General features: G+C 36.0%; 1 protein-coding gene and 1 long non-coding RNA gene across 4 annotated transcripts; one reads left to right on the top strand and one right to left on the bottom strand.

Annotated features, from left to right (window-relative positions):
- Positions 1 to 1,300: 1,300 nt before the first annotated feature.
- Positions 1,301 to 20,633, top strand: LOC125246074. Of its 3 annotated transcripts, XR_007179711.1 has the most exons (4): positions 13,068 to 13,447; positions 16,625 to 16,765; positions 17,888 to 17,991; positions 19,632 to 20,633. It is a non-coding gene; the product is annotated as an uncharacterized LOC125246074 (long non-coding RNA). The 3 variants fall into 3 exon arrangements; XR_007179712.1 differs by lacking the exons at positions 13,068 to 13,447; positions 17,888 to 17,991 and adding an exon at positions 1,301 to 2,489; XR_007179710.1 differs by lacking the exon at positions 17,888 to 17,991.
- avpr1ab (arginine vasopressin receptor 1Ab) lies at positions 9,026 to 12,958 on the bottom strand. Its single transcript, XM_048156915.1, has 2 exons — positions 11,973 to 12,958; positions 9,026 to 10,735 (listed from the first exon to the last, which is right to left on the bottom strand). The coding sequence occupies exons 1-2, from the start codon at positions 12,838 to 12,840 to the stop codon at positions 10,371 to 10,373; spliced, it is 1,233 nt and encodes a 410-aa protein (XP_048012872.1). The 5' UTR covers positions 12,841 to 12,958; the 3' UTR covers positions 9,026 to 10,370.
- Positions 20,634 to 26,808: the final 6,175 nt, after the last annotated feature.

A 26,808-nucleotide genomic window follows, 5' to 3' on the forward strand; every position in this document is an offset into this window, starting at 1 on the left:
AACTCTGCTTTATAAAAATAATAAATAATAAATATTGTCTTTATTATAGCAAATGAGTCCTGTTGACATTAAAATATAAGTATAATTATGTGAAATCTTATTATTATTGTGAATGCGCATCAGGTAGGGTAGGATTTTAACATTTGAACAATGCTAATATGGCAGCTATTAATGTTTACTTTTAACTAGCAATGTTTATCTATAGTTCATGAACTGTGTTCAAGCTGTAATATCTTAGGTGAGACCTAGAGGTCAGCATAAGTCTATATGAGGATTTAGGGTTTTCAGACGCATAGCAAATGAGGAATGATTTTACAGACATACCATAAACCCTAGAGGTTATGGATTTAGAGACAGCTAGATTCGCTCAAAAAACAATTTTATCTTCAATGAAACCAAAAGACCCTTTTGCCCGGGGAAAATTTGACTGTGACGATGTTGTGTGTTTTGTCCCGCTGAAAGAATTCTGTTTATGTTTATAGTTCTTTTGTGAGGCCCTTTAATCAGTGTTTTATATTTAAATGACATTTAAGTGTAAGACAACTGTTCAATGATGTAATAATAAATCAAATATCTTATGTTTTCTTGACAAATATGAAGGTTTTATGACCAATATGAAATATAAGACATTCAGAAGAAAGATCTAGACTATAAGTGACATTCTGAAGAAAAAAAAGGCTAATTGAAAAACTTCATGCTGTGTCTATATGGAAAAGGAACAATGGATTGGTGTGGTAATTAGACGTCTATAGACGGCTCTTCTCCAAAGTGATGACAGCTTACATTTCCCGCACTAATTTGAGTTAAGACGAAGAGATAGGCTAACAAGCTGTCTGCAGGTCCTTACATAACCATGTCATTGAATAATACCAAAGAATACACACTAATAAGAAGCAGCACTCAATAGATCGTTCCATTGCAACACCGGCGCCCAGCAGCGGCCCTGCGTTTCTGCCATTTTGGGGTGAAAGCGAGTCGTCAACCTGAATGATGACAACACAGAATAAAATACTATCACTAGTGATCGTCAAATCCTTTTAACAGTTTATTTTACACACTTTGTGTTTAAGTCTTCCACTTTTTTTCCACAAAACATTTGCTCTCTAGAAACCCAGTCAGTTTGGGTTTAAATTCTTTGAAGTTCAAGTATTAGCATTAGCTATAAACACTGAATTAATACCAACATATGAAATTAAATTAAGGACATGCATCAGAAAAATTGGGAATGTTGGACAAGAAATATATATAACAGCTTGATTTTGCAGTCCATTGAAGTAAAAGTGTCCAAAAGTGTGAATTATAATTCATATATACTTAGGATAACGTAATTTATCCAGTTTGTCCACTAATTTGATTGGACAAGCAGCATTCTGAGCAGAAAGTTTCACTGTTTGTGTCACTATCCCCTTCTTAGTATGGAATTCCAGTTATAGCTGACGCCATTTTCATGGCAGAGCAAAAAATGAACTATTGGATGACCATATTGTGTCTAAAAATGTCTGTTGCTCAAGACTGACCTCTTGTAATGTCACAATACACTCTTAAAAATGTATTGTGATTAATGGTTCCATGAAGAACCTGAAGAACATCCATTGCACAAAAGATTCTTCATAGGTGAAAGAAAAGGGTTCTTTAATTCAAATGTTCTTCAAAAATAGTTCTTTTCAGATTTAGGTTCTTTGGGGAACCCAGAATGGTTCTAATAGGGCATTGCTGCGAAAACTCCCTTTTGGAACCTTTATTTTTAATAGTGAATTGTTGTGTTGTGGCTGAATTGTAGCATTTCATGAAAAATAATGAGGGGAAACATGTTGAGTGGGAGAGATGTGGAGATGTAAGATGAAGAAGATGCAGACATCTGGAGAGGAAGGCATTAGGAGGGATGTATGAGAGCTACGGATATGTAGAGTTGAGTTTGTTTTCATCATCTAGACATTAAACTCGGCAGGAAGTCGTCATACATAATGAAAGTTCTATTTTGGATTCTTTCCCCATTAAGGACAAGCTAAACTTCCTGTCTCAAACAATGCACTTTCCTTCCTGGCAACCTTGCAAAATAATTGAACATATTGTTCATGTTATAGAATAACAATGAGTTCAAAACTGAATGTGTTTAAAATGAATAAAGTTCTTTGATATCTTTGAAACACTCAGATAGTGTTGTGTATTTGTGTGTGTGCAATTGTTCACTATTGTAAATGATGTGTTATACACGTTTATGTTTATTTTTATTAAGTAAAAGATTGGTATACAATGTGGTAAATATGTTAGAGACGCTTAAACAGAAATATTCCTTTAAATCAATGCTCCAGTCCTTGATAAAAAGACAGAATCAATGTGAAGAGAGAAAGTTACATCATCTACTTCACCTGAACTAATCTAACCTTTCTTTGTCTTTCAGGGGCATGTAAGGATAAGTCAGTCGCTGCGAACCCAATTACACCCACAAACTTCCACCACTGACAGACCTGGTGATGTTAGAGAATAATGTGAGTGTGTGTGTGTTTGAAGAGAATTGTGACATATTCGTGAAATCCTCCATAAAAAGGCCTCCTGCACTCTATAATTAAAGGTGACAGGAACATTCAAAAGGGTGTTTTTACAGCAACGCCATGAGAATCACTTTCAAAGGTTCTTCACGGAACCATTCGTGCCAACAAAGAACCTTATTGTGGGTTAAGAGTCTAGAGATGTTCCATGCACTGTAAAAAATGACCGTGATTTTAACAGTAAAAGACTGTAAAAATGCTGCGGTGAAAAACTTGATTGGTTTACAGAAAGTTTCCATACTATATACGGTGAATAACTGTAATAGATCTAATGGTACATTTAATGTAATTTTACGGTAAAATACCGTTAAATTCACAGTTTTTGGAAGTGAAAAATAACAATTCATTGTAAAATTTACAGTGAAAAACCGTATATTGACATTCCCACAATTCCCTGCGTGATACTTCACATTTGATATATTTTCGTTGAAATAACTCTGTTTCTTCTTAGTTTTTCTCATTTTTTTCTAATCAGTTATGTACATTAGGGTTTTATGTTACATCTAATGTTGTTAAATTAATGTTTATTGCATTTTTAAAATTTCATGCATGTTACCATGATGGTGTTTAGTGTGTGTGTGAATGACACTGTGTGCACCTTCTATATATTAGTATTGTGCTTCTCAGCTTGTGGGAAATCTGCTTGTGATGAACTTTGATTCATCATGTGACTCTCATCACCACTGTGTTTGGTGACTGTCAGTGTATTATAAAGGTACAGAACAGATATTAGTACTTCATTAGGTTGGTAAATTAACATTATATCAGTTAACGAAATTCGTTAATTTACCGTAAATTTAACAGATTTAAAATGTAAAATTCACATGTAACTCCGTAAGTATGTTTACGGTTTGATGTCATTTTTACAGTATTGTTCTGGTAACCACAGCTGCCGGTATTTTTCCGTAGAAACAACGGGATTTTTTTTACAGTGTGGTTCTAGAACCTTCTGGATCTAATTTGGAAAAAGTGTGACCAGGTAGTGTGAACCTCCAGACTGTGTACTTTTAGCCTATTTAGAAGTCTGATGAGACTATAAGTGCACTATAAAAATCTGTGAAATTTACTGTAAAAAATGTCACCTGCATTTAATGTAATTTTACGGTAAAATACCGTTAAATTCACAGTTTTGGAAGTGAAAAATAACAATTCATTGTAAAAATTTACAGTGAAAAAACGTAAATTGGCATTCCCACACTTCACATTTGATATATTTTCGTTGAAATAACTCTGTTTCTTCTTAGATTTTCTCATTTTTTTCTGTTTATTGCATTTTTTAAAATGTCATGTGTGTTACCATGATGGTGTTTAGTGTGTGTGTGAATGACACTGTGTGCACCTTCTATATATTAGTATTGTCCTTCTCAGCTTGTGGAAAATCTGCTTGTGATGAACTTTGATTCATCATGTGACTCTTATCACCACTGTGTTTGGTGACTGTCAGTGTATTATAAAGGTACAAAACAGATATTAGTACTTCATTAGGTTGGGAAATTAACATTATATCAGTTAATGAAATACGTTATTTTACCGTAAATTTAACAGATTTTTTTTTTTTACATTGCTACCGTATTTTTTACGGTAAAGTTCTGGCAACCACAGCTGCCGTTTTTTTACCGTAAATTTTACTGGGATTTTTTTTTTTACAGTGTGTGGTCATCAGAATGTAAACTATGGTAACAACATTGCAGCATATTAAAACACAAAATACACGGTTATCAATATTATCACGGTATTGTTCAAATGTGCTGGAAATGTCTGAATTAATTTCGAATAAATAAATAAATAAAAATAAATTTATTTGAAAAACTAACAAACATCAAATGAAATGAGCAGCACTGAGCATGTTTTGTTTGCATAAACACTAAAATAATGACTTTAACAATTATGTCCAGATTTTAAATGAACGAAAACTGACTTACAACAATACATTTTATCTGCTAACATGTACAGGTTCAAATAAAGTTTTGAAAAAAAAAAAAAGTTTTATAAAAGTATTAACCTCACATTTTAGCCTTTAAACCATTTTAAAGAAAAGGGATGAGTCAAAATGATATGTAAACAATTCTAGATACCTTATTATCCTTATTTTCCATCAGACGGTTTAAATTTACAACAGTGTATATAATTCAGTCTGATTTTTGGCCTGACAAAAACGGCATATAGGCTGAAAATCCACTCTCTGACAGTAGATGGCGATGTTAATAGAGCCGTTTCCCCGGTAACCTCCGTAAACAAAGCAGCGCTGCGCTTGCCTACTATATTATGCATTACAGAAAAGGGAAGATGAGAAATGCCAACAATTTTTCTGAAGCCAGTCAGATCTTTCAGAGATACATTCATATAATTAATTAATTCATACATTTATTCATATAATTTCCCTCAGCCCTCACCTTTTTTTTGTAGAATGACATTATATGCCAGAAATTCACCATATATAAGGAAACTTTTTAGGTTTTGTACTTTTACCATTAAATTCACTAACATTTTTTACAGTGTGGTAATGTATATCCCGGTGTGCTTTATCTGTATATATGTGTATGTGCAGCACCTGTTTTGATGGGTTTAAAAGTCCACATGGCCTTTGCCGTTATTAGATTTGCTGCCTAAAAAACAAAAAACCTTTCCTGTTTGACTCATTGACAAGGCAGGCTTTACCCGTCTGCAACATTTAGTTTAAAAGATGAGCCTGTCAATTGGGTTACAATCCTATAATAAAACGCTGATTACTTGCCAATGGTGTTCAGATCCAAAGATGAAGCCTGCATTATGTGACGAGATTGTTTGAATCCCAGCTTAGCCAGAACGTACCTGTTGATAAGACTTGGATTGGGAGATTGGAGCCACTGGGGTTTTCATTTTAAGCAGATAAGGGAAAGCTGTGGGAGATGATGGGAGTTTAAATGTAAACCGCCCTGAGATTGAGGCAGATGTAAAGGATCACCTTTTCACATGCATAGTGGTGCGTTATGCCAGATTTTCTCACACTCACACAAAAACTATTTGGACACCTAAAACACATCAATCCAAATGGTGTTTATTATAATTTTTTTATTTGCATGTAATCATTAGAAGATGCTTTTAACCAAATCGATTAAAGTATGATGAACATCACATGCAATTTATTAAGCAAGACATTTCATAAAAAGACTTTTGTTAGGTTTATATGATAAAACAGTAGATTAGTGAAACGTTAGTTTTGAGTTTTCACATCAATGCCGTAGAAGAACCATTTTGGGTTCCCCAATGAACCTTTCAGTGAAAAGTTCTTGAAAGAACATTTTAATATTCTAAAGAACTTTTTTTTCCACTATAAAGAACCTTTTGTTCAATGGAAAGGTTCCATGGATGCTATTATTCATGTAACCATCAATGCCAAATAAAGAATTTTATTATTGAGAGAGAGAGAGAGAGAGAGAGAGAGTGTGTGTGTGTGTGTGTGTGTGTGTGTGTGTGTGTGTGTGTGTGTGTGTGTGTGTGGGTGTGGGTGTGGGTGTGTGTGTTCAGTTCATACAACTTTTAAGTAAAGCACCTTGAGGCTAGACCAGTTGGTAAAACAAATCAATGCAATAATGATTTTTAATCTTTGGGGTTGTTAATCAATGGTATTTGTTGAAGCCGTAACCCACATTATTTCAACTTATTTTTTAATAATCATGTTTAACAGTGGAATTCATGGCGAAAACAACATTACCCATGATGCTGTACAAAAATTCCACCAATCAGAGAGTCATCACAATCAAAATGCGCCAGAATATCTCTTTAGCTACTTAAACATTTGAGTATATGTGTATATTTTATTGCAATAAACTTAAAATATATTGTTTTGTTTATGTAGTTTGCAATGCTTCATGGGATTGTAGTTCTTTCGTTTACTGACACCGTTAAGTATACACAGTCTTGTAATTATATATTTTTGTCTGATTTTCAAATACTATTTTGCTTCAAATCAAAGTTTGTTGTGATTTGCAGCATATATGATTGGCTTGGTTCATGGCTTATAATGCTTTAACAAAGACTTTTTTAAAATCCCTATTATACACTGTAAAAAATTATTTTCATGCTTTGTAATCATAACATTTTTTCTTTTGTCAAATCAACTAATTAATGTGGTTCAGATAACATAATAGTTAGAGTTTCTGTTAAACCAATCACCTTTATTGTATTAACTCAAATTTATATTTTCAATGAAGTCAAATTTTAAGGCAACCAGGTAACTTACTTTTTAAAGTTAAACCAACATTTTTTTTTCAGTGTAGAAATGAATGGAAAAAATACTTCTGGAACCAGTGCTGCTGAAAAGTGGACAGTCACTAATGCACATAGCTGCATTTGGTTTCAGATGCCATTTGGTTTGATTATTTTGTTATGTAATGCAATAAAACTGATACATTAGACATTATTCAGTTATGCGGTGTAATTAGGGTGAAAGGGTCACATGTGTAAAATTTGTGACTGTGAAATAAGAGTGTTCTGGTCCCATGTTATGCAACCAAGATTGCAGACACTGGTTTCAACTGTGGAAAATTACTCCCACAGCTCACCAGGACGGTAAAAATAACCTAATTAGGTTTATATTCCATCCTTCTCTGATCTTAGTGTCATTATTACATGTTTTGTCATTACTACCTGTCAATCAAGCATTTTTTGAGCCTGCCTATTACAAGGATGATGGTTAATGTGTTAACCAAACAAATCTGTTTTGCTTCAGGCATAGTAAATTGTGCACACACACTCATAGACAGTTTGTAATTGGCATGTTTTATTTGCTCTTTTTGAGAATTTTATAAATTTACATGTCTTTAGATTTATTCTTTTTTTCATGTTTTTTTTTTTTTTTTTTGACACAACAAAATCCTTTATATTTGCATAAATAGTTTACCAAACACCAGACAAGCTCATGTTTTGCTCAGTGAAAGATTGGAGTGACCAGTACAAGATATAGAGCTATACACCAGTGCTAAAATTTTATTTAGTCAGTTTTAACACTGATACATATGGAGCCCCGCACATGACATGCAGGAAAAGAAGTAAATTGCGCGCACGATTTACTACTTCGTTCCCTTGATTTGCTAAATCACAAGCACGATTTACTACTTCGTTCCCTCGATTTGCTAAATTGCGCACATGATTTACTACTTTGTTCCCTCAATTTGCTAAATCACAAGCACGATTTACTACTTCGTTCCCTCGATTTGCTAAATTGCGCGCATGATTTACTACTTTGTTCCCTCAATTTGCTAAATCACAAGCACGATTTATTAATTCGTTCCCTCGATTTGCTAAATCACAAGCACGATTTACTACTTAGTTCCCTCGATTTGCTAAATTGCGCACATGATTTACTACTTTGTTCCCTCAATTTGCTAAATCACAAGCACGATTTATTAATTTGTTCCTTCGATTTGCTAAATCATGTGCACAATTTACTACTCCATTCCCTCGATTTGCGAAATAGCGAGCACAATTTACTACTTCGTTCCCTTGATTTGCTAAATCACGAGCACGATTTACTAATGCGTTCCTTCGATTTGCTAAATCATGTGCACAATTTACTATTTTGTTCACATGATTTGATCAATCGTGAGCACGATTTACTAATTTGTTCCCTCGATTTGCTAAATCGTCCGCACGATTTACTACTTCGTTCCCTTGATTTGCTAAATCGCGAGCACAATTTACTACTTCGTTCCCTCGATTTGCTAAATTGCGCACATGATTTACTACTTCGTTCCCTCGATTTGCTAAATTGCGCACATGATTTACTACTTCGTTCCCTCGATTTGCTAAATTGCGCACGATTTACTACTTCGTTCCCTCGATTTGCTAAATCACAAGCACGATTTATTAATTCGTTCCTTCGATTTGCTAAATCGTGCACAATTTACTACTCCATTCCCTCGATTTGCGAAATCGCGAGCACGATTTACTAATTCGTTCCTTCGATTTGCTAAATCATGTGCACAATTTACTATTTTGTTCACTTGATTTGTTCAGTCGCGTGCACGATTTACTAATTTGTTCCCTCGATTTGCTAAATCGTGCACACGATTTACTATTTACTATTTTGTGGCCTCGATTTGCTAAATCGTCTGCACGATTTACTACTTTGTTCCCTCGATTTGCTAAATTGCGCACATGATTTACTACTTCGTTCACTCGATTTGCGAAATCGCGAGCACGATTTACTACTTTGTTCACTCGATTTGCGAAATCGCGAGCACGATTTACTACTTCGTTCACTCGATTTGCGAAATCGCGAGCACGATTTACTACTCCGTTCCCTCGATTTGCGAAATCGCGAGCACGATTTACTAATTCGTTCCTTCGATTTGCTAAATCATGTGCACAATTTACTACTGCGTTCCCTCGATTTGCGAAATCGCGAGCACGATTTACTAATTCGTTCCTTCGATTTGCTAAATCATGTGCACAATTTACTATTTTGTTCACTTGATTTGTTCAGTCGCGTGCACGATTTACTAATTTGTTCCCTCGATTTGCTAAATCGTGCACACGATTTACTATTTACTATTTCGTTGCCTCGATTTGCTAAATCGTCCGCACGATTTACTACTTTGTTCCCTCGATTTGCTAAATTGCGCACATGATTTACTACTTCGTTCACTCGATTTGCGAAATCGCGAGCACGATTTACTACTTTGTTCACTCGATTTGCGAAATCGCGAGCACGATTTACTACTTCGTTCACTCGATTTGCGAAATCGCTAGCACGATTTACTAATTCGTTCCTTCGATTTGCTAAATCATGTGCACAATTTACTATTTTGTTCACTTGATTTGTTCAGTCGCGTGCACGATTTACTAATTTGTTCCCTCGATTTGCTAAATCGTGCACACGATTTACTATTTACTATTTCGTTGCCTCGATTTGCTAAATCGTCCGCACGATTTACTACTTTGTTCCCTCGATTTGCTAAATTGCGCACATGATTTACTACTTCGTTCACTCGATTTGCGAAATCGCGAGCACGATTTACTACTTTGTTCACTCGATTTGCGAAATCGCGAGCACGATTTACTACTTCGTTCACTCGATTTGCGAAATCGCTAGCACGATTTACTAATTCGTTCCTTCGATTTGCTAAATCATGTGCACAATTTACTATTTTGTTCACTTGATTTGTTCAGTCGCGTGCACGATTTACTAATTTGTTCCCTCGATTTGCTAAATCGTGCACACGATTTACTATTTACTATTTCGTTGCCTCGATTTGCTAAATCGTCCGCACGATTTACTACTTTGTTCCCTCGATTTGCTAAATTGCGCACATGATTTACTACTTCGTTCACTCGATTTGCGAAATCGCGAGCACGATTTACTACTTTGTTCACTCGATTTGCGAAATCGCGAGCACGATTTACTACTTCGTTCACTCGATTTGCGAAATCGCTAGCACGATTTACTACTTCATTCCCTCGATTTGCTAAATGCCTACTATTTTTTTTTTCCTGCATGTTATGTGCGGGGCTCCGTAGACAAGTACACACACTCCACTCTTTTGCTCCCATCCAATCAAAAAGAGCTTCATGTTATTGATGTAAACAAATAAGACACACATCAGCCTAAGAAATGAAGCTGAAGTTCTCACCAATATTAAACACAAACCTGAAGTCACAGACTTTAGCCATAAAGGAAAGTGCAACACGACATAATGTGCTGTAAAACATTTATAAGAATGAACGCAACATTCCTCTGTAGATTCTCATTCATTATGTGTGCTAAAACAGTATAACTAGATATAATCTTTTATTTACATTTATTTTCATGACTTTATATATCACCATCCCATCGGGCTCTTAGGACTCCACAGGCACACTCTGACTTGACTTGCGCGAAAAGTCAAGCTGCAAACACTGACTGGATTTGCGAGAATAGTCTAACCCTATAGACTGACTGGACTTTCGGGAGTTGCACAGGTCTTTCCAAGAGTTGAAGCCATCGTCGGTCCGGGCAGCAGTCAGCTTTCTCAGGAGGGTGTTCCTCCGGATGCTGCTGTCCGAGTCCTCTTTGTGGAACGTGTTTTGGGGTTTGTTCCAGCAGGGGAAACAGCCTAAGAAGTCGTAGAGGAGGTGGCCGCTGAAGAGCATGTAGATCCAGGGGTTACAGCAGCTGTTGAGACTCGCCAGCAGGGCAGAGAGGGTCACTGCTGCATTTTCAGAATCTGGAAAGAGAAAGAGTAGCCTTGTGGTTAAAAATAAACCTCGCAAAAGTTGAAGAAACATTTACAGTTTTAGGAACTGAAGAATCAGGACAAGTGTTCAAAGGGTCTGGGCGAAAATGATTGCAGATCAAACTACTGTGGCAAATTAACTTTCACAATGTAGTTGAATGTTTTTCTCTCTTTCTCTAGATCAAGCAATAACATACTTGAACTGAAATCTGTTTTGACTCATATAATAATCAAAACTTTGCATGGTAGTTTTGTGCAGTCCGATCATGCACGGTTCTCCTGTAAAAGGTAGCTAGAACAATATGCCTTCTCAAGACTTTATGAATATGGAATCAATCATTTTACATGGTGCACAAGTATGTATCCATACTGGAAGATGCGCTTCCAATAAAACAATATTAGATTTATATAACAATCATTATGTAATGGTACAGTATATGAACACTGATAATAATGAAAAAACAGTAGCTAATACAAACCCCTGTATCCTTTAATCTCAAAGGAATGCTAATGGAATTCAAAAAAGAACCCTCAGAGAGACAGATAAGATCTTCCTGGATGAACTGACATTTTGAAAAATACACTGAAGCAAGAATGCCGCATGATCGTATTTCATTCTTTTACGATTATTGTTTGGACTCATCAGGAGTGGTTCCTAATTTTTTATAGAAATTCCATTAGCATTCCCATTGGTAAAGAAATGAACAACATCGTATGCAGTTATTTTTGGAGATGTTTGTGATTCGTTTTTGTGCCATAATTAGGCTTTGAAAACCGAATTAGCAGCCCCAAAATGAAATGAGCGGGTCTTAAAAGTATGTATTGGTTTTTGTTTGTTTGTTTGTATTTTCATATATAGGTTTCAACAAAATGTTTAGTGACTACAACAGAGTTGCGCAGAATGCGCAAAATAAATGTGAATGCTAGTGAACAGCAATCGCTTGTTCGCGATGACTTAAAAATAGGCTGGACAACATAAAGGTTGTCACTATTTATCAGGTCTAGAATTACACAGCACATTTATCATTAAAATAATTCACGTTTTGTTTAAATATCTTTAAAACTTGGCGCTAGGGGCGCCAAAAGACGAACCTTAACCGCTCGCGGTTTAAATATATACTTTCGACCAACTGAAAGTCTTAATAATTTGTACGTATAACATTGTGTTTAAATATATACCCATTTATATATGTTTACATGCAATATGTGTAAACTTATGGCAACTTACCATCCCAGGAGAAGTTTTCATCCCAGACTGACCACATTTGCACGATGAAGAACGGAGCCCAGCACACTATGTACGCCAAAACAATCACGAATGTCATCTTCACCGTTCTTAGTTTGGCTCTTGAGATGATGGTGACGCTACTGACAGACGCCTTTCCAATCATCCCGTTCCTGGTGCTGTGTGGGGAGCCTCTCTTGGTCTTGCACTTTAAGTTCTTCCAGATACTGTGGCATATGAAGCCGTAGCAGATCATGAGGACGATTACAGGGATGAGGAAGATGCCCACGGTGATCCAGGTGATGTAGGCTCGGATGCCCCACGGCTCGATGAAGTGTCCCCAGCAGTCATACACATCCGAGCCGTTCTGGATCTCGCTCAGGGAGAAGATGAAGTATTGAGGGGTGCTGAGCAACAGGCTGCAGAGCCATGTGGACCCGATCATGATGTAGGCGCGCTGCGTGGGCTGCTGGAGGGTCTTCAGAGGGTGGCATATGGCGATGTAGCGGTCCATTGTCATCATCACCATCATGTAAGTGGACGCGAACATCCCCAGGACCTGAAGATGCTTGACAATCCGGCAAAGGAAGTCAGGTCCGTAAAACCTGAAGGTGATCTCCCAGCAGAGCTGTGGAAGAACCTGGAAGAAAGCCACCACCAGGTCCGCGAGACTCAGGTGCTTGATGAACAGGTGCATGCGCGAGCTCTTCTTCTTGGTGTTGTGCATGGCCAGCAGCACGGACAGATTTCCGATGACCGCCACGAGGAAGGTGACGCTCAACACCGTGATCTCCATTTTGGCAACATCTTCGTTCCTGCCGAACGGGTCGGTGTCGTTGCTCGCCGTGACTTGGTGCGACTTGTTGACCATGGTTGTGCTTGGAAACGAGCTGTGATTCTCGTGCGTAAAAGCGCGTACGCTCTCTCAGGTATATGGAGAAGCGCGCGCTACCCTGTGCTTCATTGCGCACGGATGCTCGTGCGTAAAATGCAGCCGATCTGGAGTCCCCAAGTGAGCACACTTAGACTGGAGAGGAACGATGCATTTAAGTTTCAGAGACACTGTTCATATTCTGGTAGTCCACATAACTGGTGATCTGAGTCACAAGTGTCATGAAGATTGCCTGACAAGTGCTGCATTCCTTAAATCCAGCCCCCACTGAAGAGATTGGCAAGCTCAAGAGCCGCCCTCTCTGTCCACAACTGCACGCCCCTAACCATGAAAAACAAATACCAGTAGATGTAAGTACGCGCAACGCGCGCCCTCATCGGAACGAATCGAGCGCGTTATGTTTCATTTATGACATAATAATATCACATATGTCACAGACTTTTTATTTAAGTTTTCTTTTAGGTGTACAATCTGTAGTAATTATAATCAGCTTTATATAAAACAATAGATGTTTTGCCATTTGGGAAAGTCTTGTTTTTCTCTTGTTTATTATCCACACGGTTCGCAGTGGAAACCCCGATTTTCGGTAAGGGACGACATTTAATAAATTCTCTAATTTGATCTAGTCATGTTCGAAATACAAATTTCACATTGAGCTTGTGCCACACACTGGCAATCTTACAGAGACTTGTATACAGTCGGATTTATACTATAAAGCCGTGTTTTGCACAAGAAAGCAAGAGACATTTGGATCCAATATAGTTTTATTGGCATTACTTGCATCTTTTGTTTATAAATAACTGGCCAGAAAACAGTGAGAAACATACACAGCTCAGTCCATTTCCCCTCTTTTTGTGTCCTAATGGTACCACAAGAAAACAAACAGTATGTAAACTTGAAAGGAATATATGGATACTGCACTATATACTGCACAGTGTGTACTGTATACTGCATACTATAGTATTTAGTATAGTATTTCACAATATGTGATTGTGAAATACTATAAATTTCTGCTTGCTTTGTTGTCACATGATGAAATACATGTTGATGTGGCAACATGTGTCCATTATCATCGGTGTATAATGTGTGTGTGTGTGTGTGTGTGTGTGTGTGTGTGTATACAGTACTGTGCAAAAGTTTTAGGCATGTCAGTATTTTCACCTCCCAAATAAATGGTTTTAAGCCAGTTATTTCTATATTTTGTGGTAGTGTGTCAGTAGGAAATATCAGTTCATTTGTAAACATTCATTTTTGCCATTAATTCTAATTATCCAGTCAAATTTTTGAATGCACAAGGAGTCTGACAACAGCCGGTGCTCCACGCTGAGATTTGATCTCACCATCGTCGACTCCGTCTGTGATTACATGAAGAAACAGATGAAACTGAGACTAAATCCAGAAGAACCGTGACCGTGTCTCCAAGAGGTTTGAAGAAACCGACCTGCGAAGATACAGTACTGTGAACAGTTTTAGGCAGTCGCTAAAGTGAGGATGCTTTTAAAACTACTGTCATAAATAGATTTTATTCATCAACTAAATCAAATTAATATTTGGTGTGACCACCCTTTGCATTTTAAAACAGCTTTTGTCCAGGTACACTTGGGCAACATTTTTCAGGTATCTTTGCAAGTCGGTATTTTCAAGCGTCTTAGAGAGACGGCCACAGTTCTTCTGGATTTAGTTTGTCTAAGTCTCATCTGTTTCTTCATGTAATCACAGACAGATTTGATGATGGTGAGATCAGATCGCCGTGTGGCTGTTGTTAGACTCCTTGTGTATTCAAAAATCTTACTGGATTATTACAATTAATGGCAAAATGAATGTTTGGAAATGAGAACAGATTTCCTACTGACACACTACAGCAAAATATATAAATAACTTGCTTAAAACCCTTTTTGGGGGTGAAAATACTGACATGCTTAAGACTTTTGCGCAGTACTGTACACATATAATATAGAGTACAGTCAAATAATGTGTTTAAACTTATCTTAATATAGATTTTTAATTAAATGTCATCCTAAAACACCCTGTCTATTCACCTTGTTTATTTGTCGCTGACCTTTGGGGTCACAGCTGAGCATTATATCTAGCCTGAGCATGCATGTGTGTGTGTGTGTATGTGAGCAAGAGAAAAGAAAGAAATAGAGAGCAAGATAGGGTAAGTATTCAAACTGTATAATACACTCTGATTTTGGTGTAAAATGCTTACAATACATACCTAATTGCACATTTAAAAAAATCATGCCATCAAATTTTGCAACTTGTACTAATCCATGTTATTTCAGCTGCAATGGTTCCAACAACGATGAAGCAACCACCGGTTTTCACAAGCCAGATGTGGTCACTGAAAACCAGAGATGTGAACAAAAGTTTATACACAATGCTTCCCAGAGGGCACCTTGATATCAGTTTGACGTCAAATATTATGCTGTATAACATCATTTTAAATTCAGTTTGGACGGCAATTTTTCTTCCAGCGGTAATTGGCAAAAATAGAAAGTTAATCCTACACTGAAATTGGTTTAACATATATGTAGACCAATATATTTGACATTCAATTTACATGTAATCAATGTCAGACGACAAATTGGTCATATTAACGTCACATTGACATCAGTGATTATGTTCGGCGTACGTCATCAGCTTGATTAAGTTAAAATAGCATTTTTTCTTAATTGAGGCCGCAGACTGGTTTCTAATTTTATTTACATTACCCACGCTAAAAATGGAAGCAGTGGAGTAATTTACCAAAATGATACTGATTTGCTGTAACTGTCATTTTTGAAATTGTAATACATTTCAAACAGCATTTTTGCTGGAACCCCACATAAAGAATTGTATATTATCCTTTTTTATTTATAGTCACACCATAATACTGTATAATTACAATACATTTGCTGTAATTACAATATAATTAATGTAATACCACATTATAGTATAAAGTCGTATATTTACATAGAAACAACATAGTTAAATTAAGTTCATGTAGTTACATGAGTTTTTAAGTAATGTGAACAAGGATGGTTTGAGTGAAACTAACAACAGTGAAGGTTCATTTTTTTGAGTGTTTTAACTACAATTGCCAGTTAATTATTGTAAATTAACATGAAAAAATCAGGGTTAAAAACCGGCGAATGCACCCTTCAGAAGTAACATGTCATCCAGGAACTTTTCGCCTACTGTTCTTCATCGGACATACATACTCTTTTGCCATACTGTATATATACTAGTTGGGAAGTATCCGATTTCTAATGCAGCATAGGTCTTATTGTGACAGTGATGTCAGAATATTTCCAGCTAAAGTCTGAGTGCAGTTAATGAGGAGCAGGTGCCTCAATTACCCATGATTCACACTGCTATTTATGCTTACAATTATGAAAGATGTTTGCTTGAAGCACAAATGAATTTAAGATTTGAGCGAGGCTCTGATGTTGAATCTACATTTATAAAATGAATTATCACATGGCTTGACGTGATTTCAATTTGAAATTGATTAAATGTATAAACATCTGTTGCTTTTATTAAATGTGTGTTAGCTTGCTGCTGTAGCCATTTTAGCAGATACACTGAAAAATAGTATTTACTCATGTAGAAAGTCATAATAAATTTCACATTTAAAACTGACTTGCAAGTAGCAAATTATGTTTCAAAAAGCCTATTTGATACTTACTGTCCAAGACTTTCGTCAAAGCATTTCATGGGTTATTTTATTATCATTGCTAAGAAGATGTTCGGAAATAATTCTTGTCCTCTTTTTCTGCAGATCACTGCTGTGGAGGTGTGGTGGAAAAATAGGGCAGTCGAAAGCAATGTTCGAAAGCAAATTACTCCAGAGTGGTTTTTACTTTGAACATTTGTGAAGAGGTGGATTGACTGAAAGGTTTCTGCTGCTTTATGGCCCGGGGTAAGTGTCCTGAGCACTTGGCGGCAGTACAAATTGTGACATTCAGACGACGATTTAGGGTGTTTCCAAATAGGAAAGGGATTGAAGTCGTGTGGGAGTAACTGCTTGTCTGTCTCAGATGCTCTCCCTGATGAGCTTTCATTATAGACAGATGTAATCGATAATTCTGCATGACGCATACATTGACTGCAAGCAACACTGATGTGTGCTTAGGGTTCACCCTTAAAAAAGGCACATTTACATTTCTTTAATATAGGTGATGCATTTATCCAAAGCAATCTTAACAAGGAAGTAGCATGAGAAATGCTAATGGAAAGTTCAAAGAGTGTTCAGAGGGAATACAGCCTATAGAGAAGAAAGATATCGTGAAATATACAGAATTAAGGCCGGTTCACACAGAACACGTTTGCTGTTAAAAGCTTGAGATGCTGCAAAAGACGTGAGTGTAACATTTTAAAGGTGCCATGGAACGTTTTTTTTACAAGATGTAATATAAGTCTAAGATATCCCCTGAATGTGTCTGTGAAGTTTCAGCTCAAAATACCCCATAGATTTTTTTTAATTAATTTTTTTAACTGCCTATTTTGGGGCATCATTAGAAATGCGCCGATTCAGGGCTGCTGCCCCTTTAATTGCTCGCGCTCTCCGCCCCCTCCCGAGCTCTCGACTCTATCACTGCATAAACAAAGTTCACACAGCTAATATAACCCTCAAAATGGATCTTTACAAAGTGTTTGTCATGCATACTGCATGCATGCGTCGGATTATGTGAGTATAGTGTTTATTTGGATGTTTACATTTGATTCTGAATGAATTTGAGGCTATGCTCCGTGGCTAACGGCTAATGCTACACTGTTGGAGAGATTTATAAAGAATGAAGTTGTGTTTATGAATTATACAGACTGCAAGTGTTTAATAATTAAAATGATGGCTCTTGTCTCCGTGAATACAGTAATAAATGGTAACTTTAACCACATTTAACAGTACATTAGCAACATGCTAACGAAACATTTAGAAAGACAGTTTACAAATATCACTAAAAATATCATGTTATCATGGATCATGTCAGTTATTATTGCTCCATTTGCCATTTTTCGCTATTGTTCTTGTTTGCTTACCTAGTCTGATGATTCAGCTGTGCATAGATCCAGACGTCTGTCTAGCATGTGTTTACATTGAAAAACAATGGAAAAGTAGTGCAGTGGAATGGAAAAACTTTGTATACAGTAAGTATCTGGAGACTTTTGGACAAAAGTCTGAATGTCATTAAAATTTGAATAAAATATGCTGTAATAGAATGTTGAAGGATTGTTGATATACAGACTAGAATAGATATAAAAGTAAGAAATACTAGTGAAATATACAGAATTAATATACAGTGTCCAAATGCAAAAATATTTGGACACTTGAGTCACACTTAAAAATGTCTGAATTTCCTTGAATTAGATACTAAATATAACATGCTGTTAATAGAAAGTTCAAAGATTGTTCAGAGGAGTACAGACTAAGAAATAGTGAAATATACAGAATTAATATAAAGTGTCCAAGTTATTTAGACCCCTTTTGGACCCCATGTCGCGCACTGAAAAATATCTGAATGTCAGTGAATTAGAATGTTCAAAAACTGTTCAGAGGAATACAGGCTAAAAATACTAGTGAAATATACAAAATTAATATACTGTGTCCAAAAACAAAAAGGTTTTGGATGCTTGAGTCATGCTTAAAAATGTCTGAATTTTATTGAATTAGATGCAAATATCATAAATTAAAACCTAACAACCTGAAAGGGTTCGTTCACCCAAAAATGTAATTTCTGTCATTAATTACTCACCCTCATGTCGTTCCACACCTGTTAGACCTTCATCGATCTTTAGAACACAAATTAAGATATTTTTGATAAAATCCGATGGCTCAGTGAGGCCTGCATTGACAGCAAGATAATTAACACTTTCAGATGCTCAGAAAGCTACTAATGACATATTTAAAACAGTTCAGTTCATGTTATGAAGCGACAAAATAAGGACTTTATTCAACAATATCTCGTGATGGGTGATTTCAAAACACCGCTTCATGAAGCTTTACGAATCTTTTGTTTCAAATCAGTGGTTCGGAGCGTGTATCAAACTGCCAAAGTCACGTGATCTCAGTACACGAGGCTTCGTTACATCATAAGTGTTTTGAAATTTCAATGGTTCACCACTGGGGGGTGTTGATACACGCTGATTTGAAACAAAAGATTCGTAAAGCTTCAAAGCTTCATGAAGCAGTGTTTTGAAATCATCACTCACTAGATATTGTCGAATAAAGTCGTTATTTTGTTAGTTTTTTTTGGCGCACAAAATGTATTCTCGTCGCTTCATAACATTAAGGTTGAACCACTGTAGTCACATGAACTGTTTTAAATGCGTCTTTAGTAGCTTTCTGAGCATCAAGTGCTCACTGAGCCATCAGATTTTATCAAAAATATCTTAATCTTGATCTTATGATCTTGGAACGACATGATGGTGAGTAATTTATGACAGAAATTTCATTTTCGGCTAACCCTTTAAGATTGTTTTCTCTTCATTAGTACTCATTTTGCTGGATCTGTCTGCTGTTTTTGACACAGTTAACCACCAGATACTCCTGTCAACCCTTATGGCAAAGGGCATAAGTGTTTCAAGTCTTACCTCTCAGCTAGGTCCTTCAGGGTGTCATGGAGGGGTGAGATGTCGCAACATCTGGCTACTGGGGTGCCTCAGGGCTCAGTGCTTGGACCACTTCTCTTCTCCATACATGTCATCACTAGGATCTGTCATTCAGAAACATGTCTTTTCCTATCACTGCTATGCTGATGACACACCACTCTACTTCTCATTCATTTCAGATGATCCGACGCAATCTCAGCCTGCCTGACAAACACCAATCCGATTGGAGTGGGGGATTTCTGCAAGTTCTTGCCATTTTGTGCGTCAGGTGGTCAGTGAAACAACCGTGGGCAGTCTGTGCATGCTTTCAGAGGCTGAGGCTATTTATTTGTAAAGCTGGTAATGTCACCGTGGGATTGCACTGCGCAGATCATTATATCTGTGGCAAGCAGGGTTATAGTCGTGCACACAAATTGCATTAGTCATTTAAACAATTTGTCCACTGTATAGGATATTCAGATGTAAGTTTATAGTTGTTCAGGGATTAATTATTAGCAGATGAAGTGTTGGATGGGGAAAATGTGGGCAGCACTACAGCATGCACCAGCAGATTAAAAGTAATGTGTCTCCTTATTAGAGAACATGAGGGCAATCTTCAAGCAAGAACAGATCTAAAGATCATACGTCCCTCATCTCTGTCTGTATCTCTCAGCCCACATATCCTCTAACCTCGTTACAGTGGCTTGACTTGTGTCTTCCCACAAAACAGCAGCTGTGAAGTCAGCACAAGCCCATTTACGGGTCATTTTATGGGTCAGAGAGAGAAACATGCATATGTGAAAGAAAAGAAAGAGATGTGTGCGAGAGAGTAAATAAATGAGAATTTTAATTCCCGTCCCCGTTCACAGTTTCGTAATGTTTTTAATGTCCAATTTATATGCATAAAGCTGCAGGCTATAGAAATTACCCTGCTTCTGAGGTTGGTTCAAATTTAGGGTTAATGCCATAGTTTTTGTATTTTAACAGTGACAGACGTGAAGCATTTGTTTGGGTACATGAGCCTACAAGGATTAATGATCGCAGAAAAGCAATCATTCGTCAAAAACTGGCTTTTTTTTGGGTGCAATCAGTGTGAGCATGTGTATGTAAGCCTTTTAAAGGGATAGTTCACCCAAAAATGAAAATTATCCCATATTTTACTCCCACTCAAGCCATCCTAGGTGTATATGACTTTCATCTTTTGGTCAAACACAATCAGAGTTATATTAAAAAATATTCTGGCTCTTCCCAGTTTTATAATGGGAGATTTTGAAGCCCAGAAAGCACATCCTTATAGACTATAAGCTAGAGATTATAGTCTATAAAGTTATAAATATGGATATTTTTTTTACAAAAACCCATCGCTTTGCTTCAGAAGGCCTTTATTAACCCCTTGGAGTCGTTTGGATTACTTTTATGATGGATGGATGTGCTTGTTTGGGCTTCAAAATCTCAGTTACTGTTCACTCCCATTATAAGCTAGGAAGAGCCAGAATATTTTTTAATATAACTTTAATATAAAATAACGATTGTGTTTGACTGAAAGAAGAAAGTCATATACAGTACAGTCCAAAAGTTTCGTCTGCTCACCAAGGCTACATTTATTTAATTAAAAATACAGTAAAAAACAGTAAAAAAGTTTGGGGTCAGTAAGAATTTTTATTTTTATTTTTTTGAAAAGAAATTAAAGAAATGAATACTTTTATTCAGCAAGGATGCATTAAATCAATCAAAAGTGGCAGTAAAGACATTTATAATGTTACAAAAGATTAGATTTCAGATAAACACTGTTCTTTTGAACTTTCTATTCATCAAATAATCCTGAAAAAAATATTGTACACAAATATTTTGTACAATTGTACACATTAAATGTTTCTTGAGCAGCAGATCAGCATATTAGAATGATTTCTGAAGGATCATGTGACACTGAAGACTGGAGTAACGATGCTGAAAATTCAGCTTTGCCATCACAGGAATAAATTACTTTGTGAAATATATTCAAATAGAAAACAGTTATTTTAAATTGTAATAATATTTCACAATATTACTGTTTTTTTACTGTATTTTTAATTAAATAAATGTAGCCTTGGTGAGCAGACGAAACTTCTTTTAAAAACATTAAAAATCTTAGTGGTTCCAAACTTTTGGACTGTACTGTACATGGCTTGAAGGTGAGGACATTTTGGGATAATTTTAGTTTTTGGGTGAACTATCCCTTTAAGTAAAACAAACATGCACTTTCAAACTATACCATATCTCCAGAAGAATCACCTTAGCAACCTCTCAGCACACCCTAGCAACCCTATAGCAACACATTAACATCCACGAGAACACCCTATTATTGAAAGAACCTCTCACATTTCCTTCTGAAAATGTAAAAATCAAGTTTTATACAGGAAGTGTGTCCTCATAACTCATATGAATATAAATTTCTGATTATATTATTCATGAGAACATGAGTATGAGACCCTAATCATTTTGAAACTTCAATCATGTGAATGACACCATCACACCAGGTCATTCGTCTACATTACAAAAACATGTGCGTCCTTCAATCAGTGGCTTTTGGCTTTTGTAAGTTCTGCTGAACATCATAGTTTGCAATCTAAAGATTTGTAGATGTAAATGTTGGAGAGACATTATGGATTCTGAGACCAGATACCAGGAGATCCTTGCTATCTCTCTCTCTCTTCATCATTCATTTATTGAAGAAAGTGAGACAGAGAGCTTGTAGGGTGATTGATTCTGGGGCCAAAGAGACACTTTTGAAGGATGTCTTTGGTGTTTTCCCTGTAGGTCATGATTGCTCTGAAATCGACGTAAAGAAAGATTTTCAATTTCACTAAAGCTCAGGGCGTTTGAAGATCGGCATATCTACCTCATTAAAAAGGAGAAGGCAAATTGAATATAGACAAGAAAGTGCAACTTGTGGGAATGTTTGGTAGTTTCATAAAGTTTGTCCAAATTCCACTTCTTGTCTTTAATTCCAAACCTGTTTCTTTCTTATGTGAAACCCAATAGGAGTTATTTTGAAGAATGTTCACGCTAATCTGTAATGCACATTGAATATGCAGAAACAAATGAGATTTGAGAGCTATATAAATAACAATTTGAATTGCGGACTGTTTCACAATTTAACACAGAAAACAAATTTTTATAGTCCTTTTTGGATTTTGACAATCTCTGGTCACTATATGGTTTCACTGAATGGAAATGAGCAGCATTTGTGGTGTAAATTAGGATTATTAATTGCACTATAATGTTTTAATGTGTACCTACACTGTAAAAAAAAAAATCCCAGTCAAATTTACGGTAAAAAACCGGCAGCTGTGGTTGCCAGAACTTTACCGTAAAAGTAGCAACGTAAAAAAAAATCTGTTAAATTTATGATAAAATAACGTATTTCATTAACTGATATAATATTAATTTACCAACCTAATGAAGTACTAATATCTGTTCTGTACCTTTATAATACACTGACAGTCACCAAACACAGTGGTGATAAGAGTCACATGATGAATCAAAGTTCATCACAAGCAGATTTTCCACAAGCTGAGAAGGACAACACTAATATATAGAAGGTGCACACAGTGTCATTCACACACACACTAAACACCATCATAGTAACACACATGCAATAAACATTAATTTAACAACATTAGATGTAACATAAAACCCTAATGTACATAACTGATTAGAAAAAAATGAGAAAAACTAAGAAGAAACAGAGTTATTTCAACGAAAATATATCAAATGTGAAGTGTCACGCAGGGATTTGTGGGAATGTCAATTTACGTTTTTTCACTGTAAATTTTACAATGAATTGTTATTTTTCACTTCCAAAAACTGTGAATTTAATGGTATTTTACCGTAAAATTACATTAAAGGTACCGTCAGATCTATTACAGTTATTCACCGTATATAGTACAGAAACTTTCTGTAAACCAATTGACAGTTTTTCACCGCAGCATTTTTACAGTCTTTTACTGTTAAAATCACAGTCGTTTTTTTGAGCTTATTTTGGATTGATAGTTTAAGAAATAGGAAATTGGTTTATTAAAAACATATTCCTGAACTTTAATGTGCGCATGCACAACAAACTTTGATAAAACTGGTTCTTCACTTGATTCATCATGCGTCGTCCCGCCTCAACCCATTCCAAAACTTTCTGTATCATGACCTGCTAATTCCCAGTGAGTTATGTGAGCTACCAGCTGTATGTTGATCTGTCAGGTCCGTCTGTTTTGTGTCAATCTGCCAGCAGCTTATGATGGATGAAGTGATGGTCCGAGACCTTGAGGCCTGAGGGCTTGAGAGAGAAAATTATGTTGTTTTAATCATTAAAGTCTCAGTCTAGAAGCAATGATATGATGAACTTTTTTTTTTAGTCTGTCGGTTTTTTTATCGCATTTTTATTATCAAAGCTTTGCAAAGTCCATCAAAAAGTGATTTCACCTGTTATCCACAAACATTACAGAACATTAAGCCTCAAAAACATGAAAACTGAGGCACATGCTCAAGTTAATGTGGTTTTGTTTCTCTGGAAGTAGGTAAGCAAGTGTTGCTGAACCCTGCGGTCACAGGAGAACTGTTTGCTCTGAGCGATTAGCATAGCAAATAAGCAGTTTTGCAGCTGCAATGTTAGCTGAGAGAATTCTGATGCACTTTATGATGCAAACAAGACTCTAAAACAAAGAATATTTGACTTTATGGCCACATTTAATTCAATTCTAACAAAAACAAGGTCTTGTGGGATATATTTTGGTAAATCACTTTAAAGTGTTAGTACACCCACAAATGAAAAGTCTCTCATTAAAGGATTAGTTCACTTTCAAATAAAATTTTCCTGATAATTTACTCACCCCCATGTCATTCAAGATGTTCATGCCTTTCTTTCTTCAGTCGAAAAGAAATTAAGGTTTTTGATGAAAACATTCCAGGATTATTCTCCTTATAGTGGACTTCAATGGCCTCCAAACGGTTGAAGGTCAAAATTACAGTTTCAGTGCAGCTTCAAAGGGCTTTAAATGATACCAGACGAGGAATAAGGTTCTTATCTAGAGAAACAATCGGTCATTTTCTGAAAAAATGTAAATGTATAGACTTTATATAAACAAATGTTTGCCTTCCAAGTGATTCCGCCAAAACCACACTTTTGTATTCTTCAAAAAGTTTACGCTGTATGTCCTATGCCTTCCCTTTTCTACTTAAGGAACAAACGCAGCGCCAGTTCCATTTTTTACCGTGAGCTGAATAGGGAAGGCGTAGGACATACAGCATAAGCTTTTTGAAGAATACGAAAGTTTTCTTCAAAAGTTTTCTTCGGTAGCACTTCATTTCTTTTCGAAAGAAAGAAAGACATAAACATCTTGGATGACATGGGGGTGAGTAAATTATCAGGAAATTTTTATTTGAAAGTGAACTAATCCTTTAATTACTCACCTTCATGCCGTTCCAAACTCGTAAGACATTCATTCATCTTCAAAACACAAATTAAGAACTTTTTGATAAAATCTGAGTGTTTTCTGTCCCTCCACTGACAGCCTACACAACTACCATTTTTAAGTCCCAAAAAGGTAGTAAAGACATCATTAATATTTAAAAATAAATAAAAATTTTACCACTGGAGTCACATGGATTACTTTAATGATGTCTTTATACCTTTCTGAGGCTTGAAAGTAGTTGCATAGGCTGTCAGTGGAGGGACAGAATTCTCAGATTTCATTAAAAATATCTTCATTTGTGTTCCGAAGATGAACGAATGTCTTACCGGTTTGGAATGACATGAGGGTGAGTAATTAATCACAGAATTTTCATTTTTGGCTGAACTAACCCTTTAAAATGATTTACCCAAGTATCATGGTACAGACTCTGTAATAGCCTTTTTTTCAGTTCACATGAAATGAAATATGCCATCTACTTAGACAAAGTTTTATCATCACCTTTATCATCTTCACCTTTATTATCATTTTGAGTTAGTTATTTTTCCTTTCATATTACTCTTTTTTTCTGTAATGTATAGAAGATTGTTTCCACCATGGAATAAAAAATGAAAATGGTAATTGCGATTCTTATAAAACATCTTCAGCTGGTAAAACTTGAAATGAAAGTTCACCTGCTGCCTTTAAAATGCTAGTTAACTCAACTTGAAGATAACCTTTGTTTCAACTCACAAATAGTGAAGACAACGCATTAATTTAAGTTCAAATTTAAACTTAAAGTAATGCATTGTCGTGACTATTTGTGAGTTGAAACAAAGGTTATCTTCAAGTTGAGTTAACTCACATTTTTAAGGCAGCAGGTGAACTTTCATTTCTAAATTTAACCAACTGAAAATGTTTTACTATATTTGGGCTTTATAACTTGCAATTGTGAGCTTATATGAGTCCATCTTGCTGGGTGTTAAAAAGTAACACTAAAGCAGTGTTAAAGTTAATGAGATAATTGATTGATGATTGACAATTAGTGGTGACACCTGATGTTAATAAGCAGAATCGCTGAAGAAACAACAAGAGAAAAAGAGAGAGACACAACAACTACAACTGACTTCCAGCCATTAAACATTATTACACTTATTATTAACCAGTTTGATTTGATTTCTGTCATTCATCAACAAAAGTTCTTACTGAGAATGAACAGATGTTTAGATGTTAATGTTTTAATGAAAGTTTAGTTTGAAGTCACCATGATGGTGAAAAGCATTTCCTTTAGTTGGGCTCTTGACTCTATTTACTAGCATTAATTTATCTCTGGCTGCTCCAACTTTGTGCTTGTAGAGCACATTTGTTATGGCCAGAGAAACTATGATCTGAGCTGTGTTTCCCAATAGTGATGTAAGCCAAAGGTTATCAATTTAGGTTTACAATGCTTTGGGAAGCACAGTCATGATGGTTTTGTTTTGATGATGACATTCTCTTTGTGAAATGGTCAGATTCATTGGTGACATCCAGTATTGACGGTCATATAGATGTTATATTTTTTCTTTCTAGTAAATCTGTTACCACTTGAAATCCAGAAGAGCTTTTATAATCTGAAGATTTAAAAAAAAAACTAACACACACAGACATCAAGACTGCGTTCCACTCCAGTTTTAGACACGCACTCGCAAACTTCCCTACACACTTCCCCTCGGGGGAATCCCTGTCGCCATTTTGAAGTGCGTTCCACTTCATGAAGTGGATGAGGGAAGTTTATATGGACAGACCCTCGCTCCCTCGATTTTGACCGAGGGAGTGAGTCTACTTCATATGTACACTTCAGGCAGCTATATAACCCACAATGCAACACGATTATGACATCACCGCATATCACGTTTAATTTACTCCACCACAAACAACTCTATGATATATTAATAATTTTTTTAAACATTTAAAACAC

Source organism: Megalobrama amblycephala, linkage group LG14 (genome assembly GCF_018812025.1).
Source record: "Megalobrama amblycephala isolate DHTTF-2021 linkage group LG14, ASM1881202v1, whole genome shotgun sequence".
Lineage (NCBI taxonomy): Eukaryota > Metazoa > Chordata > Actinopteri > Cypriniformes > Xenocyprididae > Megalobrama > Megalobrama amblycephala.

Excerpts from the sequence above, each read along its gene's own strand:
- avpr1ab (XM_048156915.1), bottom strand. The coding sequence starts at position 12,840 with ATGGTCAACAAGTCGCACCAAGTCACGGCGAGCAACGACACCGACCCG. Across the intron at positions 10,736-11,972 it reads TGAAAACTTCTCCTGGGATG|ATTCTGAAAATGCAGCAGTG; the intron begins GTAAGTTGCCAT and ends TTCTCTTTCCAG.